This window comes from Zygosaccharomyces rouxii, assembly GCF_000026365.1.
Source record: "Zygosaccharomyces rouxii strain CBS732 chromosome F complete sequence".
NCBI classification, from domain to species: Eukaryota; Fungi; Ascomycota; class Saccharomycetes; order Saccharomycetales; family Saccharomycetaceae; genus Zygosaccharomyces; species Zygosaccharomyces rouxii.
The window spans coordinates 1,027,040-1,042,193 of NC_012995.1; the positions used below are offsets into that span (position 1 = coordinate 1,027,040).

Genomic DNA, 15,154 nt, shown 5'->3' on the forward strand with positions numbered 1-15,154 from the left:
ATCACGTAAACCATCTCCAATTACACGTGACAGAAACACTTGGTATCCGCACGTGATATTATTTTAAGAAGAGGAAACGAGGAAAAAAGAAAAGAGCACCACATGCATTCCCCCTGCATCGGCAGCCTTCATTTTCGTTCCTCTACCCATCATATGTGTATGTGAGTCGATGGCTAGACTTTGTATGAAGGCCGTTTACTAAGCCCCAATGATGTCCCCTTACGTGTCAAACGATAGGAACTGGGAACTGGAGAATTTGGAACTCGGAACCTATTCCACTTTCAACTCGATGTTCGACCTCGACCTCGAGCGAGCTCCGGAACTCACCGGGATAGACAGTTTTCGAATTTCCTTACCGTTTTGAGCGAGGAATTATATTTCCGGTTCGAGTAGACTTACTAGTTTTCTGTCTCGAAGACTTCAAAGACCACTTCTGCGAAAATTCCACGGGGTATTTGGAAACAAAAGAAATGGAGAAAAGAAAAAAAAAGTACAATAGATATTGTATGGTAAATCCTGAATTTCGCCGAACAAATAGCCGGCGGTGATTGCTGCATCAGGTAACTACATGAATTGCATACGAAGAATTCTGGCCAGGATCGACAGTCATTGTGTTCGAGAAGAATGGCGGGGGAGGAAATCATGAAAGAAGAAAAAAAAAAGAAAAAACCGGCTACTCGAAGTGGGATGTGAGTTCTAATGTTCTAATGCATGATCGATGTGACAGTATCCGAAGTGATAGTAATAGGAGTGGTAAAGTAACACCAATGGGGCTAGTAATACCTGAGGTGATTGGGTCTGGTTGAGGAATCGTTAAGTCTAGACGCTTTTGTTACGCCACCTTTGAATAATCAAGAAACTATTACACTATGACTTTATGATACCGCAGATTCAAAGTTTGATGAAAAGAAAAAAAAAAATGATGGGGGAGAAGGTGTTTGAAATCATATATAAGAGATGCCGCCACCAGTCTTCATACCTCTCGATTCGATTTATCATTTATCTGCATCTATAAAGATAAGACAAAATATCCAAGGAATACAAACAGTCCACTCCTTACAATAAAAACTAATTTTATTGATACCCCATTCACTAAGTTCATTAATTTAACTATTCTTCACTCATTAAAAAATGCTTTTCAACTCCCAGTTGTTCGTCGCTCTAGGTCTTTTCGCCTCCTCTCTCGCTGCTCCGGCCGCTGAAGATGGTCACCAACACATGCACGCTAAGCGTGGTGGTACTTGCCAATTCCCAAATTACAATGGTATGGTCGCAGTTCAAACTGGTGGCCAAAACGCTGGCTGGGCTATGTCCCCTGATCAAACCTGTTCTCAAGGATCCTGGTGCCCATACGCTTGTCAACCAGGTCAATTGATGGGTCAATGGGATACTTCTGTTACCACTTACTCATACCCAGGCTCCCAAAACGGTGGTCTGTACTGTGATGACAGTGGTAACTTGCAAAAGAAAAACCAAAACAAGGACTACTGTTATGATGGTGCTGGTACTGTTTCTGCTCAAAACAATGCCGGTAACGATGTTGCCTTCTGTCAAACCGTTTTGCCAGGTAACGAAAACATGTTGATCCCAACAAATGTCGGTGGTGGTAGTAACCAAGTTCTAGCTGTTCCAGGTCCTGACTACTTCGCATCTACTGCTGCTCACTACTACATCAACCCACCAGGTGTTTCCACTCAAGATGCATGCCAATGGGGTGATGAGAGCCATGCTCAAGGTAACTGGGCTCCTTACGTTGCAGGTGCTAACCAAGATAACAACGGTGACACTTTTGTGAAGATCGGTTGGAATCCTATTTACACTGGTAGTAACTTGGCTAACAACAAACCAAACTTTGGTATCAAGGTTACCTGTGATGGTGGTGACTGTGATGGGTTACCATGCTCTATCGACCCATCCAAGGGCTCTGTTAACAGTGTCAGCAGTCAACAATCTTCTAGCGGTGCTGGTGGTGGTGACTTCTGTGTGGTCACTGCTAAGAGCGGTTCTAAGGCTCAAATTGAAGTCTTCAGTGCTGGTGGTAACAACTAAGGACATTCTCACTCACTATGATATCGGAACTATCGCGTTTTATTGGTTCTTTTATGTATTTAGGTTGTATATAGGTTAGGTTATAGACATTTCAAAGGTTTTTTTTCAACTTATCGTTACTACTACTATACCCTGACTCAAACTGATATACGGCTGAACCTAGCTCGGAGTAAGTGACTCATGAAAATGTATTAAGATATTAGAAAAACAGAAAAAAAGCATCAAGTGTTTCGAACAAATGACGACAAACAATTATTAGAGCAAAAGCAAATGAAAAGGAAAAGGTATTAGGAGATCAGTGTATTAGGAATTTGGAATTGATCCTTTTAAGCAGACTCATCCTCAGTTTCTGGTTCGGTACGAGCAGCAATGGAGTTTCTGGGAACCTGAGTCTCACCAGAATCTCTGATAGAGTTTGGACCATCAGTCTTTTCGTAGTGCAACTCGTCACTAGTACTTGCTCTGTGAGTAGTAATTTCTGGATTATGAACGGCTGAGTCGCTACGAGCAGCAGCACCTTTCCCACCAAGTGGTAATGGAGCATCCCCGGCATAAGCACCAGAAGTACCACCCCTGAGGCTGAATTCAGGCCATTCACCCCTTACGGTAATAATCCATACTAAAATTGATGGGTAGATGGCAAATACGACCAGATCCAATATACCATAGAAGACAGCCTCAGAATCTGGTTGAATTTTGTTACCACCTTCAGAGACGGCCCAAGCAATGAAGTAGCACCAGACAATCAAGCACATGAACATCAATAGAATGAGGTAAATTCCACGAGTGCGCAAAGCTTGGACCTGTCTTTGTAAAACTAGCCCTTCTGTAACCAACATGGTAAATGCACCAATGGTCCAGTACCCCCATCTATAAGTAGATGGAATTAAAGCACCGACCAAAAGTGCTATAACCCAAAAGTAGTGTCCAAAGATCTGAACTAACAAACTGTGAATCAAGTCCAGGACGGAAGCACTGCCCAAGGCATCCCTTTTGATGGTAGACAAAGCCGCCAAATCTTGAAGGAACAACACAATCGGCCATGATAAAAACCAGGCAATGTACTTACAATAGAAAACTTGACGAATACCTGGAGACTCACCGGTAACAGGCTTACTCACGCTAATGTGATGGAATTCAGCGTTCGTGCCCGTCCAACCCAAATTGGAAGCGTATGTAAAATATGCAAAAAACTCAAAGAATGCTATGAGAAATGGTGCCGCCAAGGAGTACCTTGACAAACCTGAACCATTTCTAACTTGGGTAACAAAGAACAATAAGACGTAGACAACAGCTAACAAACCAAAAATCGCAGTGACTGTCCACAACCAGTCAGAACCACGTTTGGTGATGTGGAAATCCAGACCGTGAGGCCTGTTAATGTGGACAGCTTGGTTACCAGCTTTAACTAAAGGTTGCTCAATTGGGGATGACATTTATCTCTGGTGAATTTGAAAATACCAGACTCTTGAGGAAAGGGAAAGATCCTAAAAGTAGAAGATCACATAGAAGTATCGCATCTTTATATACCAACTCATCCCAGGCAATCCTGGCTAGAATATAAATTGAATAACAATAACAATAACAATAAAAATAAAAATAGAAATAAGATAGTAATAATAATAATAGCAGATTCGAGGACTCACCCCAGATGTCCCTCATCCATACTCTAACCCCCCCGTAAATTCTATGTATGTAGTATATTCTTGCGATGAAAGGGAGATGCAGGTATGAGAGATGCGATGAGATGCGATGAGCTCGACTATACACAGCGCACTACTTACATGAATATGAAAAAAGAGGGATATACCGTTACCAGGAACAGAAAAAAAATCAGGAGAATGTAGATATTGTGATCAATATGACTATGGTTCTAATGATTATGATGGGTGAGTAAGCACACATCTAACGATTTCTAGGGGTTCCCTCTAACTGCGATGATGGAGTCAAATTAACGACTTGTGCATTATCCTTTTCCACCTTCTCCAAAAATTGTCTCTTTTGATAATCGACTAATCTCTTTTCCTTGAAATATTTCACCCAACTGTTTGCACAATTCTCTTCAAATGAGTGCTCTTGGTTACCACATTCCTTTGAAACATCCTTTGAACGCTTAGGATCCAGTGCATTAACAACTCCAATTTTGTCCAGACATGTAAAGAATTCGTCCCTTGAATCCCAGCACTGCTTACGCTGGGAACGGGTGTTTGGCATTTTGTCATCGTTATCTTTAGTAAACCATCCCATACTACACGATACTATACTATCACTATACTACAATATGCTTTCCTAAGCAATGCTATATTATGCTATGCGCTACACTGTGTGGTTTGTTTGGTTTTCTTTGTATGTATTTCTAAATGTGATGAGGTGAATGAAGGTGTGCATTCTTTTTAGTTTTTTTTCACGCTACATGATTTGCACTGCTCTGCGATGAGCTCCAAATCCATATGCACTGAATAACAAGAGAGCAACTACAGCAAGTACGCTAAGCTGTCAGGGCTGGTTAGCGGCTGCTTGTCCCGTCCCGACTAATAAGTACGGGGGCATGATCTTCCTTGTTTGCAGGAAGTCTCAAGGCACCGGCCAACATGGGGAAATCAATAAACGGGATAGTATGTATTAGTTAAGAAACGTATATTGATTAGAATAGTAAGCTGATTAGGGAGAAGGATGCAGTTGCTAATACTTATGCAGCGCAACTTCCCAGTATAGTCAGCTAGGGAGGGCTAGGGAGAGATATATACGGACCTTTACTTTTGTACAGGCAAAAAAGGTCAAATCTCATGGACGATTCGTTCTAAGTGACCAAGGGAAAAACAAACGTACACAACGATAAAACATACACATGACTTTCACGTGTACGCATAACACGTGAAAAACACGTGTACGCATAACACGTGAAAAACACGTGGAAAATATTACCCGGATTGTTGATAGCAAAAACAAAACAAAAAACTTTTTGGGCCGGAAAAAAAAAAAAAAAAATCCAACAAGTTTACTGTTCGTAGCCCTTAATGATCATATGAGAAGACGACACACCCATCCAAACGAGAGATAAAAGGGCGATCGATTTATAATTTCTCGTAGCAAGGAAAGGAAAGTTATAACTTGTGTCTTTGTCAACTCCGTCTCACATTCTTCTATTTTATTATTTTATTTTATTTTATTTGATTTGGTTTTAGTGCGTACTGCATTGCATCAAGATTGAATATGACTAAGTTCACTGTAGAAGTCGGAAAGCCAGCAAACTCTCATGAGACTGCTCCAAGAAGAAATCGTAATGCTGTCAAGGCTCCAGTTAAGAGACCATTGAACACAACTTGTAACACTGTTTATGAGTTTGCATTGGAATGTTTCACTAAAAGGGGCGATGCTCCTGCTATGGCATGGAGAGATTTGATCGACATTCATGTCGAAAAGAAGATGGTTAGCAAAAAAGTTGGTGGTAAAGAAACGCAAGTAGAAAAGGAATGGATGTATTACGAAATGACCAAGTACCATGGTAACACTTATAACGAGTTGACCTCCATCATGCACAATTTAGGCCGTGGTTTTGTTAAAATGGGTCTACAACCAAATGGTGTTGATAAATTACACATCTATGCCGCTACTTCTCACAAATGGATGAAAACTTTCCTAGCGGCACAATCTCAAGCTATTCCTGTAGTGACTGCGTATGATACTTTAGGTGAACGTGGTTTGCTACATTCAATGGTGCAGACAAATACAAGTGCTGTCTTTACGGATAACAATCTATTGCATACTTTGATCAATCCATTGAAAACGGCTAAGGATATTAAGTACATTATTACTTTTGAAAAAGTCGATCCAAAGGATAAAAGACAAAATGGTCTTTACTACAAGGAAGCCAAGGAAAGCATGGATAAAATTTTGGAAATTAGACCTGATGTGAAAATCTACAGTTTTGAAGAGGTTTTAGCTATGGGTGAAAGTGCTAAGAATGAAATCGATCCTCATCCACCAAAACCAGAAGATTTATCATGTATCATGTATACTTCTGGTTCTACCGGTGATCCAAAGGGTGTTGTTCTAAAGCATGCCAATTTAGTTTCTGGTATTGGTGGTCTTTCGGTGAACGTTGATGGTTTGGTGACCGCTAAAGATCGTATCATTTGCTTCTTACCATTAGCTCACATTTTCGAAATGGTTTTTGAACTGTTGAATTTCTACTGGGGTTCACTTTTGTCATATGCGACTGTGAAAACATTGAGTAATGGCTCCATGCGTAATTGTAAAGGTGATTTAGCTGAATTGAAACCAACTGTTATGGTCGGAGTTGCTGCAGTTTGGGAAACCGTTAGAAAGGGTATTTTGGCTCAAATCTCTAAATTGCCAAGTTTCAAAAGAAGAATCTTCTGGTCAGCTTACCATGCTAAACTCGGCATGAAAAAATATCATATCCCTGGTGGTGATGCCGTCGGTAACATGGTTTTTGGACCTATTAAGGAAGCCACTGGTGGTTGCCTAAGATATATACTAAACGGTGGTTCCAGAATTAGTATTGATGCTCAACAGTTCATTAGCAATGTGATTTGTCCAATGTTGATCGGTTATGGTTTAACCGAAACTTGTGCTAACGCAACTGTCTTGGAACCAGCTGGATTTGAATATGGTTATGCAGGTACGTTAACCGGTGCAATCACTGGTAAATTAGTAGACGTAGAAGAACTAGGCTATTTCGCTAAGAACAACCAGGGTGAATTATGGATTAAAGGTGACCCTGTTCTTTCCGAGTATTACAAGAATCCAGAAGAGACCCATGATGCTCTAACAAAGGATGGTTGGTTCCAAACCGGTGATGTTGCCGAGTGGACACCAGATGGTCAATTACGTATTATTGACAGAAAGAAGAACTTGGTCAAGACTTTGAATGGTGAATATATTGCTTTAGAGAAACTAGAATCCATTTACAGGTCCAACTCTTATGTCGATAACATCTGTGTCTATGCGGATCAGAACAAGGTGAAACCGGTCGGTATCGTGGTTCCAAATGTGGGTCCAATTACACAATTGGCTCAACAACTAGGTCTTCTGAAAAATGAAAATCAAACTGTTGAATCTCACTACCAAGATAACAAATTGCGTAACGCTGTTCTAGAGAATTTGTTGAAGTCAGGTAAAAGCCAAGGTCTAAAAGGGATCGAGATGTTGCAAGGTGTTGTTCTATTTGACGGTGAATGGACTCCTCAAAGTGGTTACATCACCGCTGCTGCTAAGCTAAAGAGAAAGGAAATTTTGGCTGCCGTTCAAGACCAGGTCGACGAAGTATACGCCTAATTTCCTTGCATTTTGTCACTAATTGGTTCTATAGATTTATAATAAATAAATTAATTTCCCCAATTTAATTCAGGTTTGTGTGCCAGTTTTTTTTTTTTTTTTTTTTTAAGATTAAGATTGAATTGAGAGTTTGTTCCCCGTGTATGAAACTGCATGCTATTACCAAATAAAAATCAAATAGATGAGCGATTAAACGGGAAGAGGTATAATCTACGATTTCACCATCTGCAGACCGCGAATGAAAAGCCCTTACCATTCAATCCCAAACTAAACCCTTCTGCAATATGAGAAACGAATCTCTTCACAACATACCCATAAACCGACAATTCTCAGCATCACACTATATGGAAGTGAAACGTGTGTAAACGCCGAGAACTATCAAAGTACACTGCCTACCTGGAAATGGTCAAATGTGCAAAGAACTCACACAAACGCCATCCAGGTGAGAATTCATTTTACACATCACGAGAATAACCTGGTGCTCGTTATAGAGCATGATTGAACATAAAAATCAATTCACAATTGGATCTTGCAGCGACAAAACCGACTGCTTTAACCTCTTTCAAGAAGTGGCAGTAAAAGCTCTTCGAACTCTAGTCCCCATCGACCTTTTTATACGGTGAAAAATTTCAACATGTGCGGGTCACTTGAACTTTTTAACAATGAGATGAGATGAGATGGATTGAAGAAGCCCTATCTAGTCAGCAAGTTCTAAATTACCATGAGCTCTAACAGCAATCGTGATACCAGTATCTACGTGGGGAACATTGATCCCAAAGTTACTAAAGCCCAACTCTATGAGTTATTTGTACAAATAAGTCCCATTCGCAGGATCAGGTATCCTAAGGATAAAGTCCTACAGATTCATCAAGGATATGCATTTGTAGAGTTTTACAGTGTGGAAGATGTACAGTATGTCTTACGTGTCATGAATAATGTTGTTTCCTTATATGATAGGACTCTAAGAATACGAAGAGTCAACGGCCCCGGCACCAATAATTCCGTAAATGCCAAAGAATTATCGCTTCTGCCGTTAGCTAAGGTGTTTGTTAAGAATGTGGATGAGTCGATCGATAACGTACACCTTTCAAAAATCTTTGGAAAATTTGGTCCCCTAGCAAGTCTACCAGAAATCTTCTATTTATCCCATGGTCAATTAAGATGTGCATTTGTATATTTCAGAGATTACACACATTCTGATGCTGCTATCAAGTCTTTGGATAACCAATTGGTGGTAAATAGACGAATAAATTTGGATTATGCAATTAAGGAAAATAGTCAACAAAATTCTAAATACGGGAGTGATGTGGATAGATTGTTGAACAAAGAAGCTCTTAACCATGAGATGCTATGATATTTTTGTTTTCCCCTTCATAACATGCACAAGTGTCTGTTGGTCATGTGGGAAGAATACAGCGTATTCCAAAGTGCACAGACCTCCTTCTGTTCTTCCACATTCTCCGATTGTTCCGCATCAACACGACATTTGATGTCTTCAAGAGATCCGTAATTCCAAGGTTTACCGATTGGTGAATCTGAGAAATGCACGTATTTGCAATCTTTCACGTAATCCTCTAATGTCTTGGGGAACTCATGACCATCGGTATCTAACCTTCTATAACCTAGCACATCGTTTTTGATCATCGGGTAATGATCAGAGTTTTTAATGGATCCACTCAATAAACCGTATCTACCAAAGGGTAGCACCAGCAATTCGGGCAAATACTCAGTCTTTAACCTTCTAAATAGTTTAAAATTGTAATAGATGGTCCTTCTCATATTGTAAAGCTCTTCATTGATTAAATCCATATCGAATTTATTCTTACTCTTCAGAACTTGAGGCAGCAACCAGTGAATGATTTCCTCATAGGTATCAGAGGAAGGGTTAATCACCATAACTGTGGAAGCAAACTTGGCCTTACTGCTTTGACTTCCACCTGTAGGTACTCCAAGCATTTGTAAGAGAGAAGGCCTTGAATTGATAATATCTTGAGCCACATTTTCGGTATTTAGGAACAAAGGTGGTGGTAAATTGGGTAAATGGTTATAGATCATTTGATCTTTCTTGATCCTAACGGAAAGTTTATCAGTATATCTAGCCAAATTAATAGGGGATTTTTCAGCTACCTTGACATCATGGTAGGCGGCTTCTAAATCCTTATCATCAAAAAACCAATACGCCAATGGTGCTGCAAATTTAATATAGGAAGGAATAAAGAACAATTCATCCATGCTATCTTTCAACTCTGCATCACTATCCAGATAGATGACACGATCGTATTCCGTCTGATTGAAAACCTGCAATTTGGTTAAACTATCCTTCCATTCTGACTGATCATTGGGCTTGTACGTACTTTCCACAGGTTTAACAACCACTTGCTCAGGATCTAAATTTCTGATACGCTGTAAAAGCATATTTGCGGACTGACTAAATTCGTTATCAGGACTCAACATCTGGTTAGAGACCATAAGATGCAATTTAGCCTTCGTACCATACCTTTTCAGGTTTTGGAACATAATAAAAGTGCTACACAAATAATCAATATCTGTAGCATAATTCACATAGGCGAATTTTGACCAGTCAATCGTTTCTCCATGTTTAGCAACTTTATTCATCTTGTAAGCATAAAGAGCATCTATAGTTTCTTCTGGGATCTGCTTAATGGCCAAGGGGTTATAAATCCCTTGTAAACCATCCTTCTTCTGCTCAAAATATACCTTATAGAATCTAATCTCTTTATTCAGCTGTGATTCAACGACTGCATTGCAAGTAAACGAAACAATCAATGCCAATAAAAGGGTGAAAAGCAGGTATCTGAGTTTGCGTTTCGTAACGAGTCTCATCGATTCTAATAACACACAAGCTAGTTAATGCTTTTACCAAAGGACTGTAATATTGTTCTTTTGAAAGTTAGTTTACCGGGTTACTGTATGCTTTTTAAACCTCGCCTTTGTAAATCTACCTCACCTATAGAATACGCATATTGAGAGCGTTATCGAAGCATTAGGACGGTGCATGGATGCCAAGCATTAGTTAATCTTACATAGAGCATTATTTAATTTCCCGTAATTATCTTCTGAATGGAATCTCCCCACGGCACAGAGGACAGGTATTGTTACCTGAGGATCTGAACCATTTGTAAAGACATGAACCGTGGAACTTGTTATTACAAGTGGGGCAGGTCTTCGTAGGCAATTTCCTATCCACAGCATGCAAAATAGAGTAACAGATGGCACACTCTTCAAATCCAGAGAACTGTAAATTGACATTCTTGGTGAAAAGCTCTAAAGAATCTGCAACAGAACCATTCATACCAGTAATGACACGCTGAGTGGACATGATCCATTGTTTCCACTTCTGTTCACTAATACCCACACGAGAGACACCAATCACTTGGACGTTAGTTAGAGGGTAATGGGAAGGAAGTTTAAAGGACAGTTCCAACTTTTGCTCATCAATCAAATAGCTTGCTTTCACTTCATTAGTCACTTTATTGATTTTAATTGTTAAAGAATCGTCCTTAGCTGTGAGACGTTCAATCTTAGACTCGACGTTTTCCAATTCATGATTGATGGAAATTGGAGAAATAAAATTCGACACAAATTTCTCAATTTTCAATTGCAAGGACTTATCCTTGATGTTTAACCACCAACTACTCGACAAAGAACCGATATTGTTGAAAAGATCATACATGAAATGACCCAATAGTTGCTTACACTCCACGAAAATATCATGTTTGTAAGGCGAATACCCATTTTCGGTAATTTCGTAATTTAGAATCACTTGAGAGCCGGCGTCTGCCCAGAATTTAGTGTCCTGCAAATCAATTTGATCGGCTAAAAAGTCTAACACTTTAGTCAATAGGTCTTCTCTCCTTAATTGGTCAATGTACAGTTGACGAAGGTTGTAGGAAACATCGTGGAAATAAGACAACGTTATACCCCAGTACCATAGATATTTGAGGAATCCATACTGGTTTTCATACTCCAGATAGTCTTCTGGAATATCATCGTTCAATTTTGACAAAAGACTTTGTGGAATTTTGAAAGATTGCTGATACGCAGTATCCTCTTCATTATCATCATCCTTTGATTTATCCTGTTGTTGCCTACTGAATTCATATTCAATAACAGCTTCTTGTTGCCTCTCAAAAATCAATTTAGTCAAGGCATGTACTTGCAAACGTAGACGATTAATGAATTTATCCTTATCAGTGTTCAAAATGCTCTCAAAAAATTGATCAAAGTATGGTGCTAAACTTTTGAGTGGTAGTGTATTCAATGCTTTGTCGAATGTACGGTAAAATACGGAAGAAACCTGGTTGTTCTCTTCACCAGTAAATTCCAAGAAGCACAGTTCGATCAGGCTGTTGTTCGTTTCTTCATCATCTTCAGAAGTCCACAATGTCTTGTCAAATTTGCTCAATTGCAAATATAAATTCACAGAGTACAGTCTCAATTCTAACAAAAAGGGCGTTTCTTCCAATTGACACATGGACAAGGAGTCTGCCAACAATCTTCTAGAGATTTCAAAAATCGTGGTTAGCTGCTCTTTAACAGCTGGAAACTTTAATGAAGATGTCAAGAACTTCAACAGTGACAATCTTGTAGCACTGAATTCCCTTTCATATGCGAGGTCACTATCTAACCACTTGTTCATCGAGTTTAAAACCATATTCATTCTCTGCAATGCGATGGGTATAACCCCTTCATTTGACTCAGTTTCAAAGTCCAACAGGTTGTCTAATAGAATGATAGATTTGTGAGTCTTTTTGATTACATCGGTAGCACCAGCTCCAATACACTCAGAAGCCAATACAGTTCTCAGTTTTGATAAAGATTCAGAACTACCAAATTTTTGAAGACTTGATAGAATTACAGATGCCAAAAAATATGCGTTTGAATTTTCATCTTTACCTCTTACGACGGAAGTGACAAACGATTCAATGGGGCGAACACAATTATTGAAGGAGGCCTGAGAAACGAGTTCCACTTCATTTAACAATATTTTATGCAAAATCCGATACTTGTAAAGAATCACTGATGGATAAGCGGACTCAGCTTTCAAGGTGGATATCATATTTGACTCTTCATTTGGAGTCTTTTCAACCAATTGCTCAACTAGTTTTGCAAAATCAAACTTGGTCCCCGCTTTGAATAACGTATTTTTAAAATCATAAAAGGAATCATTGGGGTTTGGTGAAATGCAATTGAAATCTCCTGCTAGTTCTGAAACCATTGAACAAAATATAACATCGTCATCACTAACTAGTCCTGGAAGCCTTTCGAGCAGTGAGTCAAGGAAAAAAGTATAATTGATGAACCTCTCTAATTTAGACAACTCTAGTTGTTCGGTAGATAAATCCATAAGATGCATATTCAGCCCCAATCCGTTTACCAAAGCAAATCTATAATCAATAAAAGGAAGGGATTTACCGAAAAATTCAAATTTATCCTGTGGAGAGAAAATACGGATAACAGACGAATTAGCTTCCAATAATTTTAGGGCATAAAGTAAACAGTCATTCCCAAATCCATCAGGTAGCTTTTGGCTTGCATGCTCTACTAAGGTCTTCGCAATTGTCTCAGCAACTTTATCGCTTTCCTTAGCATAAGGTAATGCTATGTCAAACAAATTTTGTGAATTTTCTTTTGATAGTGTGAAGAGAGAAGAAGAAAATATGTCTGTATGCTCGAAGAGAATGTTCCTGGCTTCTGGATTCAAGTGCGAAATGTGCTTACAGAATTCAGCTAACCTTTTGTCCTGCTGTGCGGATACATAGAATGGGACAATAGTTTCTTTGGTAATGAAACGACTCTTGAAAAGGTCTCCATCATCATCGTACTGGTACGATTTAATATAGTCTTGCACAAAATCTTTAACATAATCAGCACCGGAAATCTTTTGAAATGCATTATCGTTTATTTTGGCTAAAACTTTAGCTATTTGTTTTTTTGGCACATTTGCATTGGAAGATGCTAAAAAGAAATCCTCCAGCAATGTGACAGGATCTTCTGTCTTTTCAAAGAAGACAGAATTAGAAAAATCCACGACGATGGAGGAGAGTAGATCGTAAGACTTTTCATCAATCCAAGTGGGTAATTCGTAAATGAACTTGGAGATCTCATCAGATAAAAATTCCAGTTTGGTATTGATGAAGAACTTGTAACTTTTTAACTCATCCTTTCGTTGTTCAGTAAAGTTCTCCGTTTCGTTGGACAGAGAGTGGAACAAAAATTCAAATAGGTCATGAAGAGCAGATTCGTTGCTAGAAGTCTCGGACAATAGTTGCAATAAGTTCTCTAGGTAGTGCGGCTTACCCTTCTGTTCCTGTGGAGAAACTATGATCTCCTTTATCTTGCTAGCCAAGAATTCTGCAGGTAAAGCGCCAGAAAGGGCTATTTTCAAATCTGGTAATCTTGAAAGAGATTTACCGTTGTTCAAAGTACTTAATACGTCCGAGCGTACCAGATTTTGATCAAGTTGACCCTTTTGAGAAAATTTTTGGTAATAAGTCCAACACTCAGCAAGACACTCACCACCAAATCTTCCCAGGACCAACTTCCCATTTAAAGATTCAACGCTTTTCCTCCAAATGGGGAACCAATCCTTCTCGTAATCCAATAATTCGTGAGTAGACGTTCTTTCGTACAAGTCAAAAATTGCTTTGTAGTAACCAGGGGAGGTAGCTATGCAACTAACCGCCAAGAAAGACTGCAATTTTTCCACGGAACTCTTTTCATATGACCATACTCTACCATCTTTATAACCGTCGAGGTCGGTAAGAACTCTAACGATGACAGGGACAATATGAGAAACTTTTAACACATTTTTAGGAGTGATTTGTGCCAGAGATTTGAAGAAAGATTTAGATGCCAATTTGAAGGTTTCCTTATGAGCAGTAATGTAATTTACGGAATAAAGAATTTGCAGAAGATCTAAAACGGCTGCATAGGTCCTTAAATTATGTGTATCCTTAAGGTTGAACAATTTCCACAGACTCTCCTCTTTAAAAATAGCTCTATAAGTACTCTTGTGTTCATCCATGGAATTACTGTTCAATTTGATTAATTGATTCAAAAGAGACACGGCGCTCGTCATCACTCTATGGTATCTCAACTGTGAATTTTCCTTACTAACGTACCTTTCATCAGATAAGGTACCTTCATTCTCAATTACAATGGCTTCTTTTGCCAACCGTAAAATTTGTTCATGGAACACAGTCCAGAGAGTATGAATTTTTTGCGGATCATTGTTGAATGATTGAGATAGACAGCTTTTACAACTTTTACTCACAGATGCATCCGTATCACAGGTACCCATTAGTAACAATGGTATCAAATCCTTTAGAAATTTGGCGATTCTTTTATTCAACAATCTAATCAAACTGGTTGTGATTTGATGCGATTGTGATCTAATATTTTTAGATTCGCTCATAAGTAGTTTGGCATACACTTGGGACCAACATAGTGAAAATATATCACTATCGAAGAGGTATTCATTATTTTGGAAATCTTGTATCAATTTGAGTAGGTCTGTACATGCCCTTTCCTTTGTAACTTCATCCCTTTTCAAAAGAGATTTGAAGATCAACTTCAATTCATTAGATTCCAATGCATTTAAAAGTGATGGTTCGGGTATACCATCAAAATAGTTTAAGGAAATCTTAACGCCATTATGGCCCAATCCAAAATCAGAGGAATATTGTTGCAGGGTATTAATTCCACCAAAGGACATTTTTATGCTTGTTTTTCCAGGGAGGAAATTGACTGTATTGTCTATGTTTTTTTCCAACTTCTTGAG

At 38.9% G+C, this 15,154-nt stretch overlaps 7 protein-coding genes across 7 annotated transcripts; 3 read left to right on the top strand and 4 right to left on the bottom strand.

The window, feature by feature from the left end:
* Window positions 1–1,131: 1,131 nt before the first annotated feature.
* ZYRO0F12628g (uncharacterized protein) lies at window positions 1,132–2,049 on the top strand (the record flags this gene model as incomplete). Its single annotated transcript, XM_002497705.1, has 1 exon — window positions 1,132–2,049. The coding sequence occupies one exon, from the start codon at window positions 1,132–1,134 to the stop codon at window positions 2,047–2,049; it is 918 nt and encodes a 305-aa protein (XP_002497750.1).
* A 326-nt stretch (window positions 2,050–2,375) lies between these two features.
* HSP30 (Hsp30p) lies at window positions 2,376–3,485 on the bottom strand (the record flags this gene model as incomplete). The annotated part of the gene is made up of 1 exon (XM_002497706.1): window positions 2,376–3,485. The coding sequence occupies one exon, from the start codon at window positions 3,483–3,485 to the stop codon at window positions 2,376–2,378; it is 1,110 nt and encodes a 369-aa protein (XP_002497751.1).
* Window positions 3,486–3,954: 469 nt separating this feature from the next.
* On the bottom strand, window positions 3,955–4,296 carry COA6 (Coa6p; the record flags this gene model as incomplete). The annotated part of the gene is made up of 1 exon (XM_002497707.1): window positions 3,955–4,296. The coding sequence occupies one exon, from the start codon at window positions 4,294–4,296 to the stop codon at window positions 3,955–3,957; it is 342 nt and encodes a 113-aa protein (XP_002497752.1).
* A 966-nt stretch (window positions 4,297–5,262) lies between these two features.
* Window positions 5,263–7,350, top strand: FAA1 (long-chain fatty acid-CoA ligase FAA1; the record flags this gene model as incomplete). The annotated part of the gene is made up of 1 exon (XM_002497708.1): window positions 5,263–7,350. One exon carries the CDS (start codon window positions 5,263–5,265, stop codon window positions 7,348–7,350), a length of 2,088 nt encoding a protein of 695 aa, XP_002497753.1.
* Window positions 7,351–8,071: 721 nt separating this feature from the next.
* On the top strand, window positions 8,072–8,704 carry HSH49 (U2 snRNP complex subunit HSH49; the record flags this gene model as incomplete). The annotated part of the gene is made up of 1 exon (XM_002497709.1): window positions 8,072–8,704. One exon carries the CDS (start codon window positions 8,072–8,074, stop codon window positions 8,702–8,704), a length of 633 nt encoding a protein of 210 aa, XP_002497754.1.
* A 17-nt stretch (window positions 8,705–8,721) lies between these two features.
* Window positions 8,722–10,194, bottom strand: GNT1 (glucose N-acetyltransferase; the record flags this gene model as incomplete). The annotated part of the gene is made up of 1 exon (XM_002497710.1): window positions 8,722–10,194. One exon carries the CDS (start codon window positions 10,192–10,194, stop codon window positions 8,722–8,724), a length of 1,473 nt encoding a protein of 490 aa, XP_002497755.1.
* A 226-nt stretch (window positions 10,195–10,420) lies between these two features.
* On the bottom strand, window positions 10,421–15,088 carry RKR1 (ubiquitin-protein ligase RKR1; the record flags this gene model as incomplete). Its single annotated transcript, XM_002497711.1, has 1 exon — window positions 10,421–15,088. One exon carries the CDS (start codon window positions 15,086–15,088, stop codon window positions 10,421–10,423), a length of 4,668 nt encoding a protein of 1,555 aa, XP_002497756.1.
* Between the last annotated feature and the right edge of the window lie 66 nt (window positions 15,089–15,154).